The sequence below is a fragment of the Euphorbia lathyris genome, chromosome 4 (assembly GCF_963576675.1).
Source record: "Euphorbia lathyris chromosome 4, ddEupLath1.1, whole genome shotgun sequence".
NCBI lineage: Eukaryota > Viridiplantae > Streptophyta > Magnoliopsida > Malpighiales > Euphorbiaceae > Euphorbia > Euphorbia lathyris.
The window spans coordinates 4,348,501-4,371,655 of NC_088913.1; the positions used below are offsets into that span (position 1 = coordinate 4,348,501).

Below are 23,155 nucleotides of genomic sequence, written 5' to 3' on the forward strand. Positions count from 1 at the left end.
TGTGACATCCTTCCTCAGTTTCTTTGAAACTGGATGGACTTCAGAGACAGACTCATGAATGGTTTTCATATTTTCATGCAAAACTGAGTTGTCCTGAAGAAGATATCTGAGGTCACTCAGTTTGACCTCTTCTACTTCATCACAACGCCGGCTGAGTGCTTTAATCTTCCTGTTACACTTTTTAACAAGTGTATAGAGATCACTCAGGGCGTTACCCATTTCATTTCTGAGTTGAGAGAGTGAGATTACCTCATTAGATTGCTCTTCATTATCTGACTCATCAGATTGGTCAGCATGCTCAGAAATGCATGGCTCAGCAAGTTCGTCAGCCATAAAGCATATCTTCGCTGACTCGGTGGCCTCAGTTTCTGTTGATGAAGATTCATCACTGTCACTCCAAGTAGCCACCATTGCATTCTTCCCACTTTTCTTGTCTTTCCTCAGCGTGGGGCAGTTTGACTTAATATGGCCAGCTTGATGGCACTCAAAGCATGTAATGGGCTTTGAGCTGTCCTTTCTGTATTTGCTGTCGCTTGAGTCAGCCTTATACTTATCAAACTTTTTGTAAGGCTTTTTAGAATATTTGTCGTTCTTCCTGAACAGCCTCTTCATCTTTCTTGTGAACATGGCCATCTCCTCATCATCAGTTGAACTCCCGTCAGTGGAGTCAGCCTTCATAACAAGTGACTTCTGCTTCTTGTCATCAGATTTTTCCTTCACCTCAAAGTTTTTCATGGATATCTCATGGGTCAGCAATGAACCAATGAGTTCGTCATATTTGTAGGTGGTTAAATCCTGAGCTTCCTCAACTGCTGTCTTCTTTGCTTGCCAGTCTTTTGGAAGACTCCTGAGTATCTTTTTGACTTGTTCTTCCTCAGTGAAGATTTTCCCAAGTCTCTTGAGCTCATTAATGATGTTGGTGAACCTTGCGTTCATGTCTGAAATTCCCTCATCATTGTTCATCTCGAACAGCTCGTACAGTCTCATCTGCTGATTCACCTTGGATTCTTTTACTTTGTTTGTTCCCTCGTAGGTGACTTCCAGCTTCTTCCAGATCTCTTGTGCCGACTCACAACCTGAGATTTTGTTATATTCTGCAGCATCGAGCGCACAGTGAAGCATATTGATAGCCGAAGCATGGTTTTAAAGCTTCTTAAGATCATCCTCTGTCCATTTGGCCTCAGCTTTTATAACTGTTTGGCCAGCCACAACCTCAACAGGTACAAACGGCCATTGGACTATAGATAGCCAGGCACTCATGTTTGTAGCCTGAATGAAGTTTTTCATCCTATTCTTCTAGAAGGTATAGTTTGACCCGAAGAATAGGGGAGGCCTAGTAATGGACAGCCCCTCAGGCAGTATTTGAGTTGTTTGGTTTCCAGGGAGAAACAGAGTGCTGTTTTCGCCCATGGTAGGGATCAGCTCAAGGTTGTTAGACCTTTTATAGTGAGCTTTTAAGCTCTGATACCACTTGTTGGTCCCTTGTTTAGTTGTAAGTATAGTTCCAAAGGGGGGTTACGAACTATTTAAACTTTTTTGCAATTTAGGCAGACTTCTTTTTCTAAAGAAAAAGGTTTCAACAGCGGCGCTGAGTAAACAGCAAGATACTGGCTTAGTCAACAGGTGACTAGGTCAGTTTCTTAGCTTGAGTCAGGAGATAGCACTTAGAGTCTATTCCTGAGCTCAGACGTTCAACGCGCACAACTCAACTTGACCTCTTTACTTGGTCAGTTTTGATTATTTAAAGCAAGCAATATAAATAAGGAGTTAAGGTTTATAAATACTTTACTCAGCAGATTTATCCAGGTTCGGCTTCTTCTAAGCCTACGTCCTGTCCCCGGAACACTTCCGAGATTTCGAATCCTCTACTGAGCTCTTTAAAGGTAGAGCCTCAAACCTTTTACAATATCAGCAATTGAGTATGATAAGAGTACCTTCCTCTATACTTCTACTCAATCCTAATCTCTCCGCTGAGTACTTAAAACCGAGTACTCAGCCTCTCCTTTCTATCTCTGGAAATGATAAGTGTTTTTGTCCTAATACAAAGATGTGCTAAGATACTTTAGATGATTTACAATCACTATAGACTTTTACACAGATATGAAAATGTAGTGTAAGAACTTTGCTTTGCTTCTTGCTTGCAGAACTTGTAGAGATTTGGACAGCGTAATGGCTTGATCAAGTTCTGTGTGTTGTGAAGCTTGTGATGGCACTATTTATAGAGACGTCTGGTCATTCGGTTATTTCGAAATTCGAAATAACCATTGGAGGGAAACGGCTATGTGTCGTTGTCATCCTGACTTGCACAGAGCTCTCGGCCAATCACAATCGTGTATCTTCTGTCCTCGGTCAGCACAGCAGATGGTCTCTCCTTTTATGGTAAAGTCAACTGGACAGCATACTGTGTCGTCTGAACTTTGCTAAAAGAGGAAACACTTTGTCTGGAAGTTTTCCTTTGCCAGCTGCTGTCTTGTACGCTTTGTCGAGACTACTCAGCAGCTTCATTGTGAAGTTGTTCCCGAAGGTCTTCTAGATCCTTCCGATTGCTGAGTTGCGTTTTTGTCCAAAACGGCAACGTCTTGACATACGCGGGCCGAGTGTACTGAGTTGTTTGACTTGGGCCTTGGCTTCCGTATTGGGCTTGGGCCTTCCAATCCTTATGACTTATAACATTTATACTCAACATTGAACAAACACATTAGTAGAATAGATCAAAGCATTTAAACTTAGCGTGTTTAGAATATGTATTATAATTTATGCTTAAACAATTTTGTCAAATCAAAATTATGTAGAAAGGTGTTTCAACAATCTCGAACTCAGTTTGTATCTGTTTACTAAATTCTTTGCACATTGATTCATTAGTAGCACCAAAGATAATATCATCTACGTAAATTTGTGCCAGCAGGGTATCTTTACCCTTTTTCTTAATGAATAAGGTTATGTTAGTTTTACCTATGACATAGTTCCTGGTCAGCAGGAAACTGGTCAACCTTTCGTACCAAGCACGTGGTGCTTGTTTCAGGCCGTACAAGGCCTTCTTGAGTTTATAAACGTGGTTTGGAAATTTTGGATCTTCAAACCCTGGAGGCTGACTAACATATACCTCTTCGTTTATAAATCCATTAAGAAATGCACTCTTGACATCCATTTGATATAGTTTGAAGTTCATGAAACTAGCATATGCACATAATATTCGTATAGCCTCTAACCTAGCAACGGGAGCAAAGGTCTCACCATAGTCAACGCCTTCTTGCTGACTATAGCCTTGGGCTACAAGTCGGGCTTTGTTCCTGACTACATTGCCTTGCTCGTCTAGCTTATTTCTAAAGACCCACTTAGTTCCTATGGTCTTTTGATTCCTAGGTTTTGGTACTAAATCCCATACCTCATTTCTCTTGAATTGATCAAGCTCTTCTTACATAGCATTGATCCAGAATTCGTCGTGCTCAGCATCAGTGAAATTCTTTGGTTCATGGACTGAGACGAACACAACATTGCTAAGATATCTCCTGAGTCAATTTCTTGTCATCAGGTTGTTCTCAGCAGCATCAAGAATGGACTTCTCCGAGTGTCCTCTTGGAATTTTGATCTCTTTGGGTAATGTTGAGTTGTCAGGAGCAGGTGTTTCAACAATCTCTGCAGTTTTAGATTGGTCAGCAAAGGTAATTTTAGGTTTGTTTTTACCTTTGGTCAGCCCGTGTGGTAATGACTCAGCGGCTCCATTTTGGTCATCGGAAGCTGAGCCTGTGTCATCTTCGGCAGACTGACTTGACTTTCCTGCAGGGCCAGTTTCATCGAACTCGATATGGACAGACTCTTCTATGACTTGAGTTCGTTTATTGAACACCCTATATGCTTTACTGTTAGTTGAGTACCCTAGAAAGATCGCTTCGTCAGCTTTAGAATCAAATTTGGCAAGTTGTCTTTCGTATTGAGTATAAAGCATTTACAACCAAAAGCACGAAAGTATCCAATATTGGGCTTTCGTCCTTTCCAAATTTCATAAGGGGTTTTCTTAAGAATAGGTCTAACTAAAGCCTTGTTGAGTATATAGCACGCTGTGTTGACAGCTTCACCCCAGAAATACTTTGGAAGCCTATTCTCATTTAGCATTGTCCTAGCTATTTCAACTAATGTTCTGTTCTTCCTCTCAACTACCCCATTTTGTTGAGGAGTTCTAGGAGCAGAAAAATTATGGTCAATGCCGCTGACTTCACAGAATTCATCAAACTGTTGGTTTTTTAATTCTCCGCCATTATACTACGGATGTGAGCTAATTTTAAATCTCGGTCATTTTCAAGTTTTCTGATCAGTGTTGAGATTGTCTCAAAAGATTCATCCTTGCTACTCAACAAAATGACCCAAGTGTACCGAGAGAAATCATCTACAATGACCAAGGAAAATCTCTTACCGCCCAAGCTGAGTGGTTTGACAGGTCCGAAAAGATCCAAGTGTAGTAATTCCAAGGGACGCTTGGTTGAGACAATATTTTTACTTTGAAAAAACTTTTTGGTTTGTTTACCTTGCTGACAAGCATTACATAATTGATCTTTCTCAAATCTAAGTTTGGGCAAACCCTCAACTAATTGCTTTCTTGCTAATTTGGCAAGGAGGTCCATGCTTACATGACCAAGTCTCTTATGCCATAGCTAGGAGTTATCTTCCTTTGACACTAAGCATATGTTTTTCGAACAATTCTTTTCTAAACTCAACATGTACACATTGTAAACACGAGGGGCAGTTAAAATCAAATCGTTTGTTTTTCCCTCGAGTATCCGACACTCAGTGGCATCAAATACAACATTTCTACCGCTGTCACACAGCCGAGCCACACTCAATAGGTTATATTTGAGACCCCTGACTAAGGAAACTGACTCAATGGTAGGGTTACCTCCGATAGTACCTAAACCTACTATCTTACCCTTTTTGTTATCTCCGAAGCTTACACTTCCACCTCTTTTACGCTCAAGTGTGATGAATTGAGTTTCATCACTAGTCATATGCCTCGAGCATGCGCTGTCAATATACCAAAGCTTTGACTTCTCTGCGCACCTCAGGCTCACCTGCATTTTAAACTATTCATCTTTAGGTACCCAATTCTTTTTGGGTCCTCGTTGGTTAGCATAAACAGGTGACGCATCATGTTTTATTTTGTGACGACATATATTTATGGTGTGGCCATCTTTACCACAATAGTCACAAAAGATTACTCTTTGAGGGTATTTCCTCTTCTGGTCAGCACGATGGTGCTGAGCATACCAACACACATTTATGGTGTGTCCCCTTTTTCCACAACAGTCACACTGACTGTTCTGCCGAGTGTATTGTCGATGCTGACCAGTACCTTGATACTCAGCATTGGGATAGAACCTTTTCTTAGTCGACGTACTCAGCTGGTTCTGTATAGTTGTGATGTCCTTTTTCAGCTTCTTGGAGTCTGATTGGACTTCAGAGACAAATCTATGCATTATTTTCAAGTTTTCATCTTGCCTAGTGTTGTCCTGAAGGAGATGTCGGATGTCACTCAGTTTGACATCCTCGATCTCATCACATCGCCTACTGAGTGCCCTAATTTTCTTATTACACTTTTTGGTCAGTGTGTAGAGATCACTCAGGGCATTAACCGTTTCGTTTCTGAGCAAAAGAAGAGATGTTACCTCATTGGAGTGTTCCTCTTGGTCAGAGTCATCTGAGAGGTCAGCTTGCTCAGATCATCCGTGGTCAGCAGATTCGTCCGCCATAAAATATATGTTTGCAGACTCCGTGGCATTAGCTTCTGATGAGGTTGACTCAATACTGTCACTCCATGTTGCCACCATTGCTTTTCTGCTACATTTCTTTTCTTTCTTCAGAGTTGGACAGCTTGATTTAATGTGCCCAGTCTGATGGCATTCAAAGCATGTGACAGGCTTCGAGCTATCCTTCTTGTATCTGCTGTCGCTGGACTCAGCTTTGTACTTATCGCTTCTTCTGAATGGCCTTTTGCTGTTCTTGTCATTCTTTCTGAACAGCTTCTTCATCTTTCTTGTGAACATGGCCATCTCCTCATCATTTGATGAGTCAGCTTCTGTTGAGTCAGCTTTCATGACAAGTGATTTTTGTTTCTTGTCCTCTAACTTTTCTTTAGCTTCAAATTTCTTCATTGAGATCTCGTGGGTCAGTAAGGATCCGATCAGCTCATCATATTTGTATGTGGTCAAGTCCTGAGCCTCTTCCACAGCTGTCTTCTTAGCTTACCAGCTCTTGGGTAGACTTCTCAAGATCTTCTTCACTTGCTCTTCTTCTGTGAAGTTCTTACCGAATCTTTTCAGCTCATTTATGATGTTGGTGAATCTAACGTTCATTTCAGAGATGTCTTCATTGTCATTCATCTCGAACAGCTCGTATAGTCTCATGTGTTGGTTCACTTTTGATTCCTTGACCTTACTGGTACCTTCATAGGTCACTTCCAACTTCTTCCATATTTCCTGTGCTGACTCGCAACCTGAAATTTTGTTGTACTTTGCAGCATCTAACGCACAGTGAAGCATATTGATAGCCGAAGCATTATTTTGTAATTTTCTAAGGTCATCTTCTGACCACTCAGTTTCATTCTTAACAACTTTCTCGTTGTTTACCATTTTGTAAGGCACAAACGGGCCTTGAACTATTGCAAGCCATGCACTCATGTTTGTAGCCTGAATAAAATTTTTCATCATGTTCTTCCAAAATGTATAATTGGATCTGAAGAACAAGGGAGGCCGACTAATAGATAATCCCTCAGGGAGTATCTGTGTTGTTTGATTTCCAGGAAGGAAGTGAGTGTTGTTCTCAGCCATTTACAGGGATCAGCTCAAGATAGTTTTATCTTTGAGTAGTGAGCTACTGTGCTCTGATACCACTTGTTGGTCCCGTGTAATTAGTTCTAAGGGGGGGGGGGGGGGGTTTAGGAACTAATGTAACTTTTTCGCTTAATTATGCTGACTTAATTGAATTCTTTAACTTACTTTACTCAGTTTTGGTCAGCAAGGCCGAGCGAGATGTAAGACAGCTTTAGTCAGAGGCTGACTAGAACCGTTTTACTTGTGAGTTGGGAATTGACACTTAGGTCAGTTTTCAACTCAGCACTCTGATTACTCAGTGTCAGCTTATACACTTTATATCCTGAGTAATTTAAGCAAGCAACACATACATATATATATTGAGAGAAAGAGTTAGAAATCACTCAGCAGACTTATCCTGGTTCGGCCTCACCGCCTACATCCAGTCCCCAGAATCCTTCCGGGCTTTTTCAATCCAATACTGAGCTCTTTAAAGGTAGAGCACAAACCGTTTACAAACAGTTGAGTATGCAAGAGTACCTTCCTCTATTCGTCTACTCAACCCTACTAAGTGCTATAACCAAACACTCAGATTTTCTCTACCGCTGAGTACTAAAACCGAGTACTCAGCACCACTCTCTCAATCTTTACAATTGATACAGATTTGTTCTTTCTAGATGAAGAACACTTTATATGAATACAAATTCAATCTAGACTTTTACACAGAAATAGGATTTGGGTGTAAGTATTTGCTTTTTCTTGTTTGTATATGCTTGTATGTATGCTTTTCTCTTTTGTACTTCGGCAAAGGATCCAAGTGAAGAACTTGTCCTTTTATAATGAATTCTGAGGCTTCAATCATTTGAATTCGGATGTATCCATTGAATTCAAACGGTCTTCTGTCGTAATTCACTGGTCAGCATACAGTTTTGCAGGCCAATCTTGTCGTCCGAATTTAGCAGGCGTCAGGCTTGTCTTCTTCCGCCAGGTTCGTCTTCTAGCGCCAGTTTCGTCTTTTAGCCAAAGGCCAGTTGACCCATGCATCTCGAAACTGTCTCCTTGCATAATTCCGAAGCTTCTGAATCGGCGCATATCTCTGTCGGATCTTGTCTTTTAGTTAACGGATCATTGGCGCTGTCCTGATGAACACTCAGCTTGACTTTAACAGACGTTGCCTTCGATCTTTGTCTATGGCGAGGCTGAGTCACATTCTACTCAGCTTCTTCGGTTAGCTTCGTCTTCAAGCGTTTGTTCTGAAGAAGACTTTTCTTCTAAGGTGCCGAGTTCTGTTCTATTCAGCTTTTGTGGCTCATGCTGACTTCATCCTGTCTTAATTTTTATTTCTGTTCTCATTTATAATTATACTTATCATTAAACAACCACATTAGTACAATTAAATCAAAACACTTAAATTTAATTGTCTTAATCATGGATTAACTCAAATAATTTTGTCAAATCAAAATCATGTGGAAAGGTGTTTCAACAGATGTGGCTTATGCTTGGATCCACTTTGTTTGTTGACAAGAGTGGAGATAGGATTAGGTCGGCCCATCTTGCTGAGGTTTACGGCGGTGTCAGAGGGGCAGCTGGATTTTTATGGGGGTCTGCTACACTTGCCACATTGTACCGGCAGCTGGGGATAGCGAGTAGAGGAGACTGTTCTGGTATATGCAGATGTTTGACCCTACTACATGCGTGGATATACGAGTATTATTTTTTTAGGTGACGTGGTTGCCTTATGGTCCTGTCCCCGATGATGATCGACTTCGAGTGTCTTATGCCGATTGGATACGGTGTAGAGACATCATCGAGCCGTATATGCCCGATCGAGCGCTGCGACAGGTTAGATATACTCAGCCTATCCCAGCTGAACATATTAGACCTGATAAAGCAGTACGACCATGGAGATCTTTATCGTACAAGCTCACGCATTCCTCTATCATAGTTGAGGATACCTGGCGGAGATTTCCATCGGCTCGGGGCATTGATCGGAGGAGATGCCGACCAGTTGGATGCGATCCCACTGCCTGTGATCCTGCTTATATAGACTGGTATATGCGATATTCGCATCCTCATCTCCTTCATGCACCACAGGCTGGACCGGTCCAGCATGCTCACGCCAACAGCGAATTTGTAAGTTTATTATTATTTAATATTATTATTTAGTATTAGTTTATATGTGTTTATTTTTCAATTTTTTTACAATGGGTTTAGCTAGGTGTGGCGTGTCACCCAACTAACGGCTACCCACCGATTTGATGAGGATGCTCCACGCATTAATAGGGAGATGAATGAGTTTATGGACGCGTGGCGTCGGGCGAACTAAATTATTTTTGTAGAACTTCATACATTTTAACACTTTTGATATTATATGTACTCTTTTATGTTTATTAATTTTTATGTTTATTAATTTTTATTTTAATGTTTATGTTTTTAAATTTTATTTGTTAAAGGGTAATCCAAGTTAAAATGCCGTAATTTTATTTCTAAACAGATAATTCGAGTTAACCACAATCATCAACATTTTTTTTGTGATTTATTCATGCGGGCGTGAGGTAATCACGCCTCACCACAGGGTGAGGCATGATTACCTCACGCCCGCGTGCCGGGAGAGGTTTTTTGTCAAGTATTGAACTGACAGAAAGAATGTGAAATAAGAGGGAAGAAGAGAATGAGAATTAGGTGCAGAAAGAAGAGAGAAAATGAGGAAAGAAGAGAGAAAGTGAGGAAGGAAATATTCTTAATTCATTAATGATACCCACAGCATACAAATGCGTGACCTATAAAGAGGAATAGTACTGCTGACATCATAGCTAGTACAATTACCCCAGCTGGCATAACAACTTCTGTACTAAAAGGAATAACAATTAGCTAGCAGACAATTCACCAAAACTTGCAAATAACAACAATTAAAAACAAATAACAGATATAACTAACAATCCCAAATCAGCCTTTTTTATTTCTGCGCTGATACGTGACAAATCCTCCCCCATGAGAACATTCTTGTCCCCAAGAATGCATAAACTCAGGAAACTGGTTTGCTAACATGTCTTGGTCCTCCCAGGTAGCATCCATAGCAGACAAGCCGGACCACTGTATGAGAACTTGAGGCACCATTTGATCCTGAACCAATGCATTTCTGGTATTCAAAACCTTCAAAGGACTGAGGGGGGCTGGGCCATCTTCTAGGGGGGGCAAGGTGGTAAGGATAGGGATCATAGGGTCAGGTTTCTTCTTGAGGAGAGACACATGGAAAATGGGATGGACCCTGCAAGTTGGTGGTAGCTGGAGCTTGTAGGCAACCTTGCCAATCTTAGCGAGGATTTGGAAGGGACCATAAAACTTGGCAGATAATTTGAAAGAAGAGCGTTTAGCCACTGATGATTGCCTATAAGGCTGCAATTTAAGAAACACCCAGTCCCCTGGATTGAATTCACGATCGGATCGACGCTTATCCGCGAATTGCTTCATGCGGTTTTGGGCTTGAGTGAGGCACTCCTTAAGAACAGAATTCATTTTATCCCTTTCCTGTAAGACATCGTCAACAGCAGCAACATCTGATGTAGAACTGGGCAAAACTGGAAGGTGAGGTGCGATTCCATAAAGGGCTTGGAAAGGGCTCATTTTAAGAGCACTATGGAAGCTGGAGTTGTACCAATATTCTGCCAAGGCCAACCAAGAAGCCCATTTCATGGGTGTGATGAAACACATACTGCGCAAATACCCTTCTAGACATTGATTTAGGCGTTCGGTTTGACCATCCGTCTGGGGATGATAGGCGCTGCTAAACAAAAGCTGAGTGCCTATGAGTTTCATTAACTCCTTCCAAAAGATTCCAGTGAAGATGCGATCCCTATCACTGACAATGGTCCGAGGCATGCCGTGAAGTTTGAAGACATTATCCAGAAACACCTTAGCCACCGTAGCAGCAGTGAACGGGTGAGTGAGGGGTAAAAAATGGCCACTCTTTGTAAATCGATCAATCACCACAAGGATAGTGTCAAATCCTCCGGACTTGGGCAAACCTTCAATGAAATCCATTGCAATATCCCTCCAAGCAGAATCAGGGATAGGCAAAGGTTGTAATAAACCTGGATATGGTGAAAGATCAACCTTACATCGCTGGCAGGTGTCACAAGTTGCTATCCACTGTACAACCGTCGACGCCATCTGTGGCCAATAAAAACCTTGTTGGAGCCTGGAAAGAGTGCCACGAATTCCAGAATGGCCCCCCAAAGGGGAATTATGGCAGACTTGCACCAACTTATGTCGAAGCTCAGTCGTCTTGCCTATGTAAAGTTTGTGCTTATGTCGAAGGATCCCATTCTGATAAGTGAATTTACCTGAGGAATCAGGTTGAATGGCTAATTGTTGTAGTAATTTGGTGGCCTGTTCATCATTGACATATGATGCTTGTATCTCCTCCATCCAAGCAGGCACTACCATAGATATAGCCATGACTTGAGCATTCCCTGACCCATTATATTCGAATTTCCTCGATAGGGCATCAGCGACTTTGTTTTCTTTACCCTTCTTGTACTGTATAGTGTACTCCAATCCCAAGAGTTTGGAAAGTCCCTTGTGTTGAAAGGTGGTGTGTAGGCGCTGTTCCAAGAGGTATTTGATGCTCTCCTGGTCTGTTTTTATGACAAAGGGATTCCCTTCAAGATATTGTCGCCATGTGGTCACCGCGTGCAAAATAGCCAAGAACTCTCTCTCATATGCAGACAATCATTGGTTGCGAGGGCATAGGGCCTTTGAGAGATAACAAAGGGGTCGCTGGTTTTGCATGAGGACAGCGCCAATACCAGAACCACTAGCGTCACACTCCAATACAAACTGCCGACTAAAATCAGGTAAGGCAAGCACAAGGGCATGTGTCATGAGGCGCTTGAGGTGATTAAAAGCTTTAGTGGCAGTCAAGGTCCACTTAAATTGGTCTTTCTTGAGCAGCTCTGTAAGTGGCTTGCATATCATGCCATACCCTTGAATGAACCTCCGATAGTATCCTGTCAACCCCAGGAAACCTCTCAAACCTTTAATGTTGGTTGGCAGGGGCCAACTACTCATTGCAGATATTTTTGAGGGATCTGTGGCCACTCCATCCTTCGAAATTATATGTCCCAAATAGGATATCTGATCCATGCCAAATTCACACTTTGAAGCCTTAGCGAACAATTAATGTGATGTTAGCAGTTGGAACACTATCCCCAAATGTTGCACATGAGCCTCAACACTAGGGCTGTAGATTAGAATATCGTCGAAGAACACTAATACAAACTTTCGAAGATAAGGCTTAAAAATTGAATTCATGAGAGCTTGGAACGTGGCTGGTGCGTTGGTTAGCCCAAACGGCATCACCAAGAACTCGTAATGCCCGGAATGAGTTCTAAAAGCTTTTTTCTGTATGTCTCTTGCCCTCATCCTAATTTGATGATAACCTGCCCTCAAATCTATCTTGGAAAATTTCGTGGCTCCGTGCAATTCATCTAATAACTCTTGTATGAGTGGGATGGGAAACTTATCCTTAATGGTTGCCTTGTTGAGTTCACGAAAATCCACACAAAACCTCCACGAACCATCTTTCTTTTTGACTAAGAGCACCGGTGAAGCATAGGGACTGTTACTTGGTCGTATGACTCCACTAGCCAACATCTCCTCCACCAATTTCTCAATTTCATTTTTTTGTTGGTGGGAATACCTGTAAGGTCTTACATTAACGGGTTCAGATGAGTTCTTCAATGGTATTGAGTGATCATGGGATCTTTCAGAAGGTAAAGTGGTAGGAGATTGGAATAGGTGGCTGTTTTGGGCTATGAGGGATTTAATAGGGTCATCTGTAGGTGTTTTAGGAGAGTTTGGTGGCTGTGGACTTTCATCAAGCTCCTCATTACTCATTACCATCAAAAACAGTTTTGAAGTAATGCCCTTCCATCCTTTGGAGACCAATCTGTTCACAGACTTAATGGACATCATCTTCAGGGACATCTCTTCCTGCATTCCCTTAAGGGTAACCTATTTTCCATCCTTATGAACCAAGAGAATATTATTTGCAAAGTCAAACGTAACCGGAGTGTGACTCCTCATCCAATCAGATCCTAGGATCACATCATAGTCTCCTAGGTCAAGCACTCTCAAATCAAAACTGAACCTATTGTTATTCATAGTCCAGTTGCAACCATTACACTTAGAGGTAACTGTGAGTTGCCTGCCATCAGCCACTGTCACATTAGCTGGCTTGACTATAATCAATGGTAATTTTGCTTCTCTAGCTATAGTGGAATCCACAAAACTGTGGGTGCTTCCACTATCAATTAAAATCATAATTGATTTACAATTGAGAGTACCTTTTAGCTTCAATGTGGTGCTAGTAGTTCCGCCGTTAAGGGCATTAATGGACACAGTAATTTGTTCCGGCTCAACTGATATCTCCTCTGATGGTTCTTCTTGTGGTTCTTCCTCCTGTAATGCAGGTTCCAGCTCCTCAATCTCTCCTTCGGCAGTCATGGCGAGCAATTTCTTATTGGTGCACTGATGACCAGGATGGTAACGCTCACCGCACTTCCAACAAGCACCGGGAGTCCGTTTTTGGTTGATGGTTGATTTGTAATCTGGTTTTGGGTTCTGAGTGTTGGTGGTAGTAGTCGTTGCTGGTAAAGGGACTTTGAGATTGGTGGCTGTGTAGGTAGAAGTAGGGTTCCAGGGTTTGGATGGTAGGGGAGATCTGAATGAGGGTTTTGGCTTAACTATTTCCAGAATATCCTTGATATAGTTCTCTTGATACTTGGCATGTTTAATAGCCGAGTAAAAATCAGTAGGTTCATAAGATCTGACTGCTGAACGTAGTTCTGGTTTCAGGCCTGCAATAAAGTTATCTGTATAGTAGGAGTCCTTAATCTCAGGATGAATTTTCTCCATCTTAAGCTTGAGAACCTCAAACTGGTCCTGGTAAGCGGTCACAGAGGTAGTCTGCCGGAGTTGGGTCATTTGCTCCACCACATTTGTTATCTCAGTCACCTGGAAACGTCTGCCTACTTCTTCTGCAAACTTTTCCCAAATGATGCCCTGGTGTGTTGGAATCCAGTTCTTGAACCAGGCTTCTGCTCTTCCATTCATATATAACCCAGCTAATTCCACCTGCTTCTCCAAAGCTACATCGAAGATCTGAAAATACTTTGAACACTTACTGAGCCAATTTTCCACCTCAGCTCCATCAAATGCAGGAAGCTCACATTTAGGAAGCACTTTGTGCAGAGAATTATTTTTCTGGGTGTAAGAAGTTTCGCCCAACACGAAACTGTGAGGTGAACTGCCTAAGATTCCTTTTTCTGCATTAAGAGTAATGGGAGGTGTTCTTTGGGGGGTGATGATGGATTCTGGTTGTAGTGAAGTTTTAGGAGTGTTGAGATCTGTTTCTGGGTTTATAGAAATTTGTGAAGTTTGGGATGATTCCTGGTTTGGGCGAATGAGCTGAGCAAGAGTGGTCATTGTTTTCTTAAACATGTCTTCCATGGATTGATGGGAGCTAATCTGCTCCTTACGCAACAAAGACTGTTCCAGGCAAACTTCTTCAATCTGTTTCTGTTGAGCCTGTTGAACATCCAAAAGACGAGCCTCCACTCTTTCCAGTTTCTCGGCGTTGGCCTCTGCCTTTTCACGAAACTGGTGGCTGCTCGAGTTTTCTTAGCGGACAAGTTTACCATTCATGGAATGGTCCAAGGAAGAAGAATCTCTGATACCAATGTCATGTATTGAACTGACAGAAAGAATGTGAAATAAGAGGGAAGAAGAGAATGAGAATTAGGTGCAGAAAGAAGAGAGAAAATGAGGAAAGAAGAGAGAAAGTGAGGAAGGAAATATTCTTAATTCATTAATGATACCCACAAAATACAAATGCGTGACCTATAAAGAGGAATAGTACTGCTGACATCATAGCTAGTACAATTACCCCAGCTGGCATAACAACTTCTGTACTAAAAGGAATAACAATTAGCTAGCAGACAATTCACCAAAACTTGCAAATAACAACAATTAAAAACAAATAACAGATATAACTAACAATCCCAAATCAGCCCTTTTTATTTCTGCGCTGATACATGACATTTTTTCCCCCATTTCCCACCTCAAAGCCTCAAAGGATACTTTCGTCCTTTCACGGGGCTAGATGTGGGAAATTGGAGCTGGGTTTAACAACACCCTAAATCTAAGAGAGGAAACAAAAATGAAATCATATGCAGATATATCAAATCGAATCTACTTCATGTTCAATATTATCCTTAAACACAAAATATGAAAAAAATGATTCATCTTGGCTCGGGTTCTTGAGGGAGATGTCTGCATTAATATATCAATTGAATCTACTTCAGGTTCAATATTATCCTTAAACACAACATATGAAAAATAATGCTTCTATTATTATATGAAGTATATAAGACATGAGTATCTATACTAATATATAGAGAACAAACTTAAGTAGACTTGTCACATCAGCTTATACGATGAACATCACAATAGTTGTTTAACAAACTTTGCTAACTTTTTTTGCCTAGTCGCTTGCTTTTGCAGCAGCTCCGTTGTACTGGACTCACTTAACCAAGCCTCGTGAAGACTCGATTGCTTTCTCAGCTGCTCCGCTGGTTCACTTAACCAAGTAAGCCACTGGTTCATTATTCAAAGCAACTTAACCATTTTGATTTTCTGTTGCTTGTAGTTAGTTGGAGCCTTAAACCTTGTTAGGAACTAATGCAATTACGATAAACGAAAAACAAACAAACACACAAGAATTATTTACCCAGTTCGTCACTCAATTTGAATGACTACTTCTGGGGGCACTACCAAACCAGGATATTTCACTATAATATGAGAGATGTGGATTACAAAGAAAGAGGCTATATTTATACTCCTCAAGAAACCCTAATCGCCTAAGAAACCCTAAAAAAAAATTTGGTTACCGCCCCCGTACCCCGTCCAACTCAGCAGTGAGTTGGATCGCTGAAGCTGGGCCCATCACTGCATTTGGGCCGATCTATTAGTCTCCAAAGCCCAACAAACCTCACCTGTTACACCAGACTTTTCACATCAACAACAGCAAGAAATTGGATAAAGAAATGAATCATTTTTCTCATGTACGCCTTTAATTGAAGCACCAATTAGAAATTGGATAAGTGAGAGAGCGACCGTGTCTTTAAAAGATATGATAAACGATGAACTTACTGAGATTGGTCGTCGAAAAGACAAGACATGTGATTCTCTAGCAGCTCCAAGGAAAGAAGAGTCGTTGGCTTCGAGTAGGTATCTGAAATTTCACATTCTTAATAAGGACTAACTCTCAACCGCTATGAGAAAGTTATATACAACAATTTTGCTATGGCATTGATCTTCATGTATTACCTGCCTGACATGCAGAAGCTCAAAATTCCAATTTGAAGTTGATATTGCGAACCTTTCCAAAGCATTGACCTGAAATGATCTCAAACTAAAATGCCTCATTCAAATTTTATATTCCAATTTGCAAAAGTTACATGTTCATAAGACAACAAAGAGCGTAATGGCAATGGATTGTGTTAATACCAGATTAGTTTGAAACCACCACGAGCTCTGACGATGCTAGCCACAGCCCAGAACATAACTATATACTAATTTCTTGTTCACCAAAATCAAAATCTCAAAAAAGAAAAATGAGAACAGAATCAAAATATTGGATATGCAAAGCATTGAAGAATTAAATTCCTTGTGAAACAGAAAAAAGCTCCAAGAAAAAACCACTTCAAATTCTCAAAAATCTGAATTTAGTATAGCTAAACATAATATTCTTACAAATCTGCAGCATAAACATGCATTTCACGTCATCATCCAGGCAACTAATATGTGGATTCATTTCCTTTGTTTGATAGAAATAGACATTTCAAAAGAGGTAGCACTAAGCATAAAGAAACAGAGGAGATGCATAAATCAAATACATGATATTTCAGCAGTAAAATAGACATTTCAAAGGAGGTAGCACTAACCCAAAAGTATAAGACTCGCTTGCCTCACCAAGACTCGTTTTCACAGAAGTTCCACTGGGTTCACTTAACCAAGGAACGGGCTCGTTGTTCCAAGCAAAGCTCATGTGAAGAAATGATATGCAGCCTCATCATTTGTGGCATTAACCATTTTGTGTTGCTTGTGGTTAGTTGGATCCTTTAAGCTCTCTCTTATCTACTCCATTTCGAGTTGTCCTTAGCATCACCTGTTAAACCAGACTTTCACATCAACAACAACAACAACAAGAAATTCGGTAAAGAAATGAACGGTTTTTCTCCTGTACAGCTTTAATTAAAGTGCCAGAAATTGGATAGTTGAGAAAGCGACCATGTCGTGAAAGAATACCAGGAGATGATGAACTTACCGAGATTGGTCCTCGAAGGACGAGATGGGTGGATCTGGAGTGTGCTTCTCTAGCATCTTGAAAGAAAGAAGTCTCGTGATTATTCACATTGTTAATCAGGACTCACAATGAGAAAGTTATACCATATTACCTGCCTGTGATGCTTAGAATCCTATTTGAAGCTGATTTTGTAGAACATTTTTGAAGAATTGCCCTGAAATGATCTCAAACAAAAACGTCTGATTCAAATTTGATATTCCAATTTACTAGGTTACCTGCTCATAAGTAAATGAAGAACATAAAGATAATACCAGATTGGTTAAAAGACCACCACGAGCTTCGATGTTGCTAGCCACAGCCCACAGCAAGTTGGAATCAAAGGGCAAATTTTACTGCAGAGTTCAAACAAATGAAAGTATAAATTGAAGGGAAGACAAGTAATTATCATATTCAAATACAAAAAGAAGCAAACGGTTGATCATTCAGAATCAGAACTGACCTTGTCAATTCTGAAGACAATTAAGGGGCTTTTATCAACATGGCATGTTGTTTCAGAGTCTGTTTATCACTGCAAGGACAAGTCAAATCAAAGGGAATATAAATCCAAAAAGACCCCCACGTTCTTGTACATATTAAACTCAACTTGAACTATATACAATATCCATAAATAAAGATTTTATGGAAACGACCAAAAGGAGTATATTTAATTCAAAAATGATGGAGATTGAAGAGGAGGAGGACATACTCTGCCAAAATGTGAGAAAGATTTGCAATCAGAGCAGATAGCACCCATTCCTCTGAATACTTTGATGGTCAATGGAAATATTTGGAATGTGACAAATCTTAGGCCAATCAGCAGTTGTGTTGTTCTTACATCTTTCTGATAGTTGGGGACAATCAAAGATAGTCAAATCTTGTAACGCAACGAGGTTGCCCATCCACTCTGGTATAGAGTTCAAACGATGACACATAAATATACGCAGATGTTGCAGAGTGGCAACGTATTGAAGCTCCTTTGGTAGAGAAACCAAGTTATGCATGCCTCTAAATTCAATGGAATGGAGGACTTTAAGGCTTTGCCACTGCATGCCATCACCCTTCTCGTCACTTGACACACCCTTCAGTACTTCCATCAGGGACTTCACTCCGTCTTCCCCCAATTTCAATGTTTTAATCTCCGGAAAAAGTGGCATGTAAGTCAAGTTAGGACAACTTCCAATTTCCAAACGAGAAAGATAAGGAAAGCAGGGCAGCTCTTCCATTGATATCGATGATGGTTTCGTTCCAACATCAGTCTTGCATCTCACAAATCCCTTCAGATTGGGGCAGTGTGTGAGAGTAAGACCTGTTAGGGAAGGAAAGAATGACGAAGATCCTCCATTTTCAAAATTCACAGCAACATCTATATGCTCCAGGTTAGTTAAATAAAAAATCCATAAGTTTTTAAGATAAGGGAGCTTATCAAATGGTGGGAGCCACTGTATGCTTCTGCAACGCCCAATATAAATGGACACCAAATTAGTGATAGATGGTAGCCAGCTTGGAGGCTTCACTCCTCTATAACCCGACAAAGACAATCTTTTCAAATTTTGGTGTGGGCGTAGAGCTTCCAATCCCATTTCATCATTCGCATTGACATTATCGTCACCATCTTCAAAGAAGCCCCAGTCTAATGTCAATTCTTGAAGTTGTTTCTTCGCATTCAAATTAGCTGCCTCCCTTGCTGCATTTTTCAGGTATTTTATATTCATGATTTTCAATGAACCTCTCAAGTTGTTCAATGCATGTAATTCATCAAGCCCACCGTTATGCTTGGAGATAGAATTATCCTTGGATATTACAAATAGAGATAATTTCTCAAGTCGTGTCAGTTGCCCAATACCCCGCGGCATATGAGTTAAATCATAACACTCAGAATTGTCAAGATCAGTAAGATTGACCAACTTTGTGATATTATTTGGCAGGTGCTTGAGGCGTTCACAAAAACTTAATTTCAACACTTGTAAGTTCTGTAAATCTGTGATTGAATATGGAAGTTTCTCGATATTGGAACAGAAGGTAAGATCAAGATATCTTAGATGCTTCAATTTATAAATGGAACTTGGCAGTTCGTTAAATTTGTACCCATGTATTTCAAGCACCCTCAAACATCTCAAATTACAAAACATGGCATCGAGTTTTTCTTCTTTGATGGGAAAATTGTTCAACTGTAATACTGTTCTTAACTTTTTTGCCTTCCACAATGAAGAAAAATCTTGCAACCGAAATGACATATGTCGAGTTTTGTCTTTAAGACTTGTTATTCCATAATGTGATGCATAGAAATTGTCCCCAGCAACTGAAATGGCCAGATCATGCATTAAATCATGCATTTTGCAATGTTTGATTTCACCGGAAATAACATCCCTTTCAGCATCTTGAAAGAACGACATCCGAAAAAGATCCATGAAATACCCAAAACCTACATCTTGAAGACACACATTTGAATTTGTTGGCTTGAGATACCCTTGTGCCTTCCATTGTTGTATCAGACCTTCTACAGGAATTTTAAAGTCTTTAGGATATAAGCTACAATAAGCAAAACAATGCTTATAATGGGAAGAGAGATGGTTGTAACTCAACCTAAGAATTGGTAAAATATCATTCCTATACACATCTATCTTCGAGAGTTCTTCATTTTTGAACATTAGCCATTCAGACTCCAAATCCTTAGAGAACATCATACCTCCTATTGCTCTTATGGCTAAAGGAACTCCACAACACTTGGCTACAATTTCCCTTCCAATAGCTTCGAGGCTCGGACTCAACACTTGCCCATGCTTGAATGCCATCTGTTTGAACAACAACCAAGCCTCATCTTCAGACAGACCTCTTAATTCATGAATACAGATTGGCCGACTCATCTCTGCAACCGATCTGAGTCGTGTAGTGATTACAATCTTACTTCCTCTTGCACCACCTGCTAACAAGTCTTTTAAGTTCAACCAATTATTTGGATTCTCATTCCACACATCATCCAACACAAGCAGATACTTTCTCCCATTTATCTTTTCATGGAGGAGATTTTTTAATGGATCCATCTCGGTGTTTTGAGGCGTTTCTCCAGTTGCAGATTCTAAAACTTTTTTCACCAGTAATTTCACATCAAAATCATCAGATACACAGACCCACATCCTCAACTCAAAATGGTTTTTGACATTGTCATCATTATAAACCAGTTGAGCAAGTGTAGTCTTTCCCAAGCCTCCAATACCAACAACGGCAACAACAGACACATTCTCTTGATAATCAGAAGAGAGTAAAAGCTCTACAATTGCCTCCTTTTCATGTTGTCTACCAATAACAACTTCAGGTGGAGAGGAGTGAGCTTGGTCCCTGCCCTTAGCTACAAAAACCCTCTCCACAGATCGCTCTTCTAAATGAAACTTATTCTTTTGAGCAGCAATATCATCTAATGTCTCTCTAAGGGCTTTAATCTTATGAGCCATTTTGAGACCAAAAGCAAATTGGTTGGAACTTGAAAAGAAAAGACGCACCTTTTTTGACGTTTTAGAACCACCCACAACTTGTTGATGCAAAACCTCTGTTGAAAACTCATCGAGTAAGTCATCAGCATCATACATGGCTTCACTCACCATTCCAAGCCAATGTTTGACTTGAGGATTCCCCATAGACTGCTCCTCCGCATGGAGAAGAACAGCTTCGATTGTGGAAACAGTTCTCTCGAGTTTATGAAGCTCATCTTTCAGACCCCACCACAGCCCTATCTCGTTCAGTAACAAAGAACCCAGCTTCGAAATGAGTCCAACAGTGATATCAGAAAGGATTAATTCTGCCATTTTCCCAGGTAAAGGAAACAAGAGCAATCTAAATTGGGGAGGTTGATTTCAAGTAGAAGAGAAAAAGGTTGGAACTTGGTTCACAAATGAAATGTAAATTAGTGATCTTAATTTCTTGTGAAGATGACCTGAAAGAGTTGAAAATCCAACTATGAATGGGTCAACAATGTAAATCCAACTAAGCCTTTAATAAAAATTAAAAAAACATGTCAAATTTGATGGTAATATTAAATTTATCCTTAAATTTGAGCTGAAGTAAATAAATGAAACTTGGATCCTATTTTACGAAGCAAAATTCAGGCAATTATGTTTAATATCTCAGCTAGACATAACAACAAACACCTAACAGGCCATTAGTTAGGATGCTTGAAATTACCATTTGATTACAAACTTGTTAGCGAAAGAAGTCCTCAGCAATGATGCAGAGCAACCAGATGTTTCTGTATTAATTTAATGGAAGTAAATTCAGAGAATTGAAAGGCAAAAAAGGAGTAATTCATACCTTGAAATCGAAATAAGAACAAGCCTCCATACATTTGAAACTTTAGGAGATTGAAAGTTGATCTTCAGGCTTCGAGGAATTTAGCGGATGTTTGTCAGGAGACTAGGATAAGAACACTATGAGATAAGTTACGAGGTGTTTGTTTGGGAGATGGAAGACTGAGAGAGTGGAGAGATTTTATCCCTCAAATCCTATACTCAGAAGCAGGTGGGATAAGCTCGAGTCATTTTAATAGGATGGAAGCAGTCCCGTTCAATTGGATCCTAATAACCAAGTGGAATTTAAACCTTCACCGTTAGATTAGATGATATTATAATCCTATGACCATGAAATTAATTAATTTAATATTAATTAACTGATTTATTTTTCTATTAACTCTAATCAACTCCTACAAATAAGCAACGTGTATGAGAGAATAACAAAACAGTGAATGTCTGAGAAGGAACGCCGGAACATTGGAGAAGAAACTGCAGAGAAGTCCTCCATTGAAATCCATCATAATAAGCTTTTTTTCTGGCAACTGGTATCGATCAATAGTAGTTCAATTGAATTTTTTCTTTTAACAGAGGAAATTTGGATCCATAATTCATAAACAATATTGAATTTTATGAACCTCATTTTTTTATTCTCCGGCAACTGGTTGATTGTTCTGGACGGTGGTTTCTAATCGTTCAACAGTGGTAACGATAGCCTCGGGTAATATGGAAGAAGAAGAAAGGAGGAAGGAGAGATGGGTATAACCAATTCAATTATCCGACATTCAATTCAGGTGAGGAAGGACTAAGGTGAATGAACAAAATTTCTGGCGAAGTGAAGAACGTGGTTCTGCAAAATCAAAATTCTCTCTCTCCAAAAGTTGTTTCCTTGTTTGTAGGAGTTGATTAGAGTTAATAGAAAAAAAAGTCAGTTAATTAATATTAAATTAATTAATTTCATGGCCATAGGATTATAATATCATCTAATCTAACGGTGAAGGTCTAAATTTCACTTGGTCATTAGGGTCCGGAACTGAGGATGGAAAAGTCTATCTTATACCTCAAATTAATGTTATGTAGTTTAAATAAGGTTAAAATAGTAAAAGGTATTATTTTATCCACATTCATATTCCACATTCCAAACAATAATTGCTAACTATCATATTTTTATTCTTATTCCAATCATTTATCTTTATCTCTATCCAACCTTTATCTCTATAGGCCCCGTTTGGTAAAGAGCGTTTTGGGATAAAAAGAGCGATTTTGACCAACTTTAGAGGTTTGACCACTGAAACCGCTAATCGGAGTGTTTGGTGGAGAGAGGTTTGGAAGAGAGTTTTGGAATGAAAACGCTAATTTAGAAAAGGCTCTTAAAATGAGCTTTTACAATTAGCGTTTTGTAATATTAAAATTAATAGACTTCTTTAACCCTAATAGATACTCACTCTTCTCATGCACCAAAATTAATGTCTTTATTCGTCTTTTTGCACAAACCACTATTATCAATCAGCTAATTTTTACCAAACAGGTCTACACAAACAGCTAATCAAATCAACTAGTCAAATCAGCTAATGTAATTAGCTAACAGCTAATTCCCAAACAGGGCCATACTATTCCAATAGAATATCAAATGGTGGTAACAGAATATTTGTGTTTTTTTAAATAGCTAA

General features: G+C 39.9%; 1 protein-coding gene across 13 annotated transcripts; it reads right to left on the minus strand.

Annotated features, from left to right (window-relative positions):
* Positions 1-15,194: 15,194 nt before the first annotated feature.
* On the minus strand, positions 15,195-22,498 carry LOC136226101 (putative disease resistance protein RGA3). Of its 13 annotated transcripts, none has more exons than XM_066014415.1 (11): positions 21,511-22,494; positions 17,915-21,136; positions 17,669-17,737; positions 17,481-17,561; positions 17,321-17,383; positions 17,191-17,246; positions 16,808-17,031; positions 16,371-16,463; positions 16,191-16,259; positions 16,014-16,095; positions 15,195-15,856 (listed from the first exon to the last, which is right to left on the minus strand). In XM_066014415.1, exon 2 carries the CDS (start codon positions 21,006-21,008, stop codon positions 17,943-17,945), a length of 3,066 nt encoding a protein of 1,021 aa, XP_065870487.1. In that variant the 5' UTR covers positions 21,009-21,136; positions 21,511-22,494; the 3' UTR covers positions 15,195-15,856; positions 16,014-16,095; positions 16,191-16,259; positions 16,371-16,463; positions 16,808-17,031; positions 17,191-17,246; positions 17,321-17,383; positions 17,481-17,561; positions 17,669-17,737; positions 17,915-17,942. The 13 variants fall into 13 exon arrangements, with proteins under 13 accessions (XP_065870487.1, XP_065870489.1, XP_065870494.1 ...); XM_066014417.1 differs by having other exon boundaries at positions 16,191-16,275; XM_066014422.1 differs by lacking the exon at positions 16,371-16,463.
* Positions 22,499-23,155: the final 657 nt, after the last annotated feature.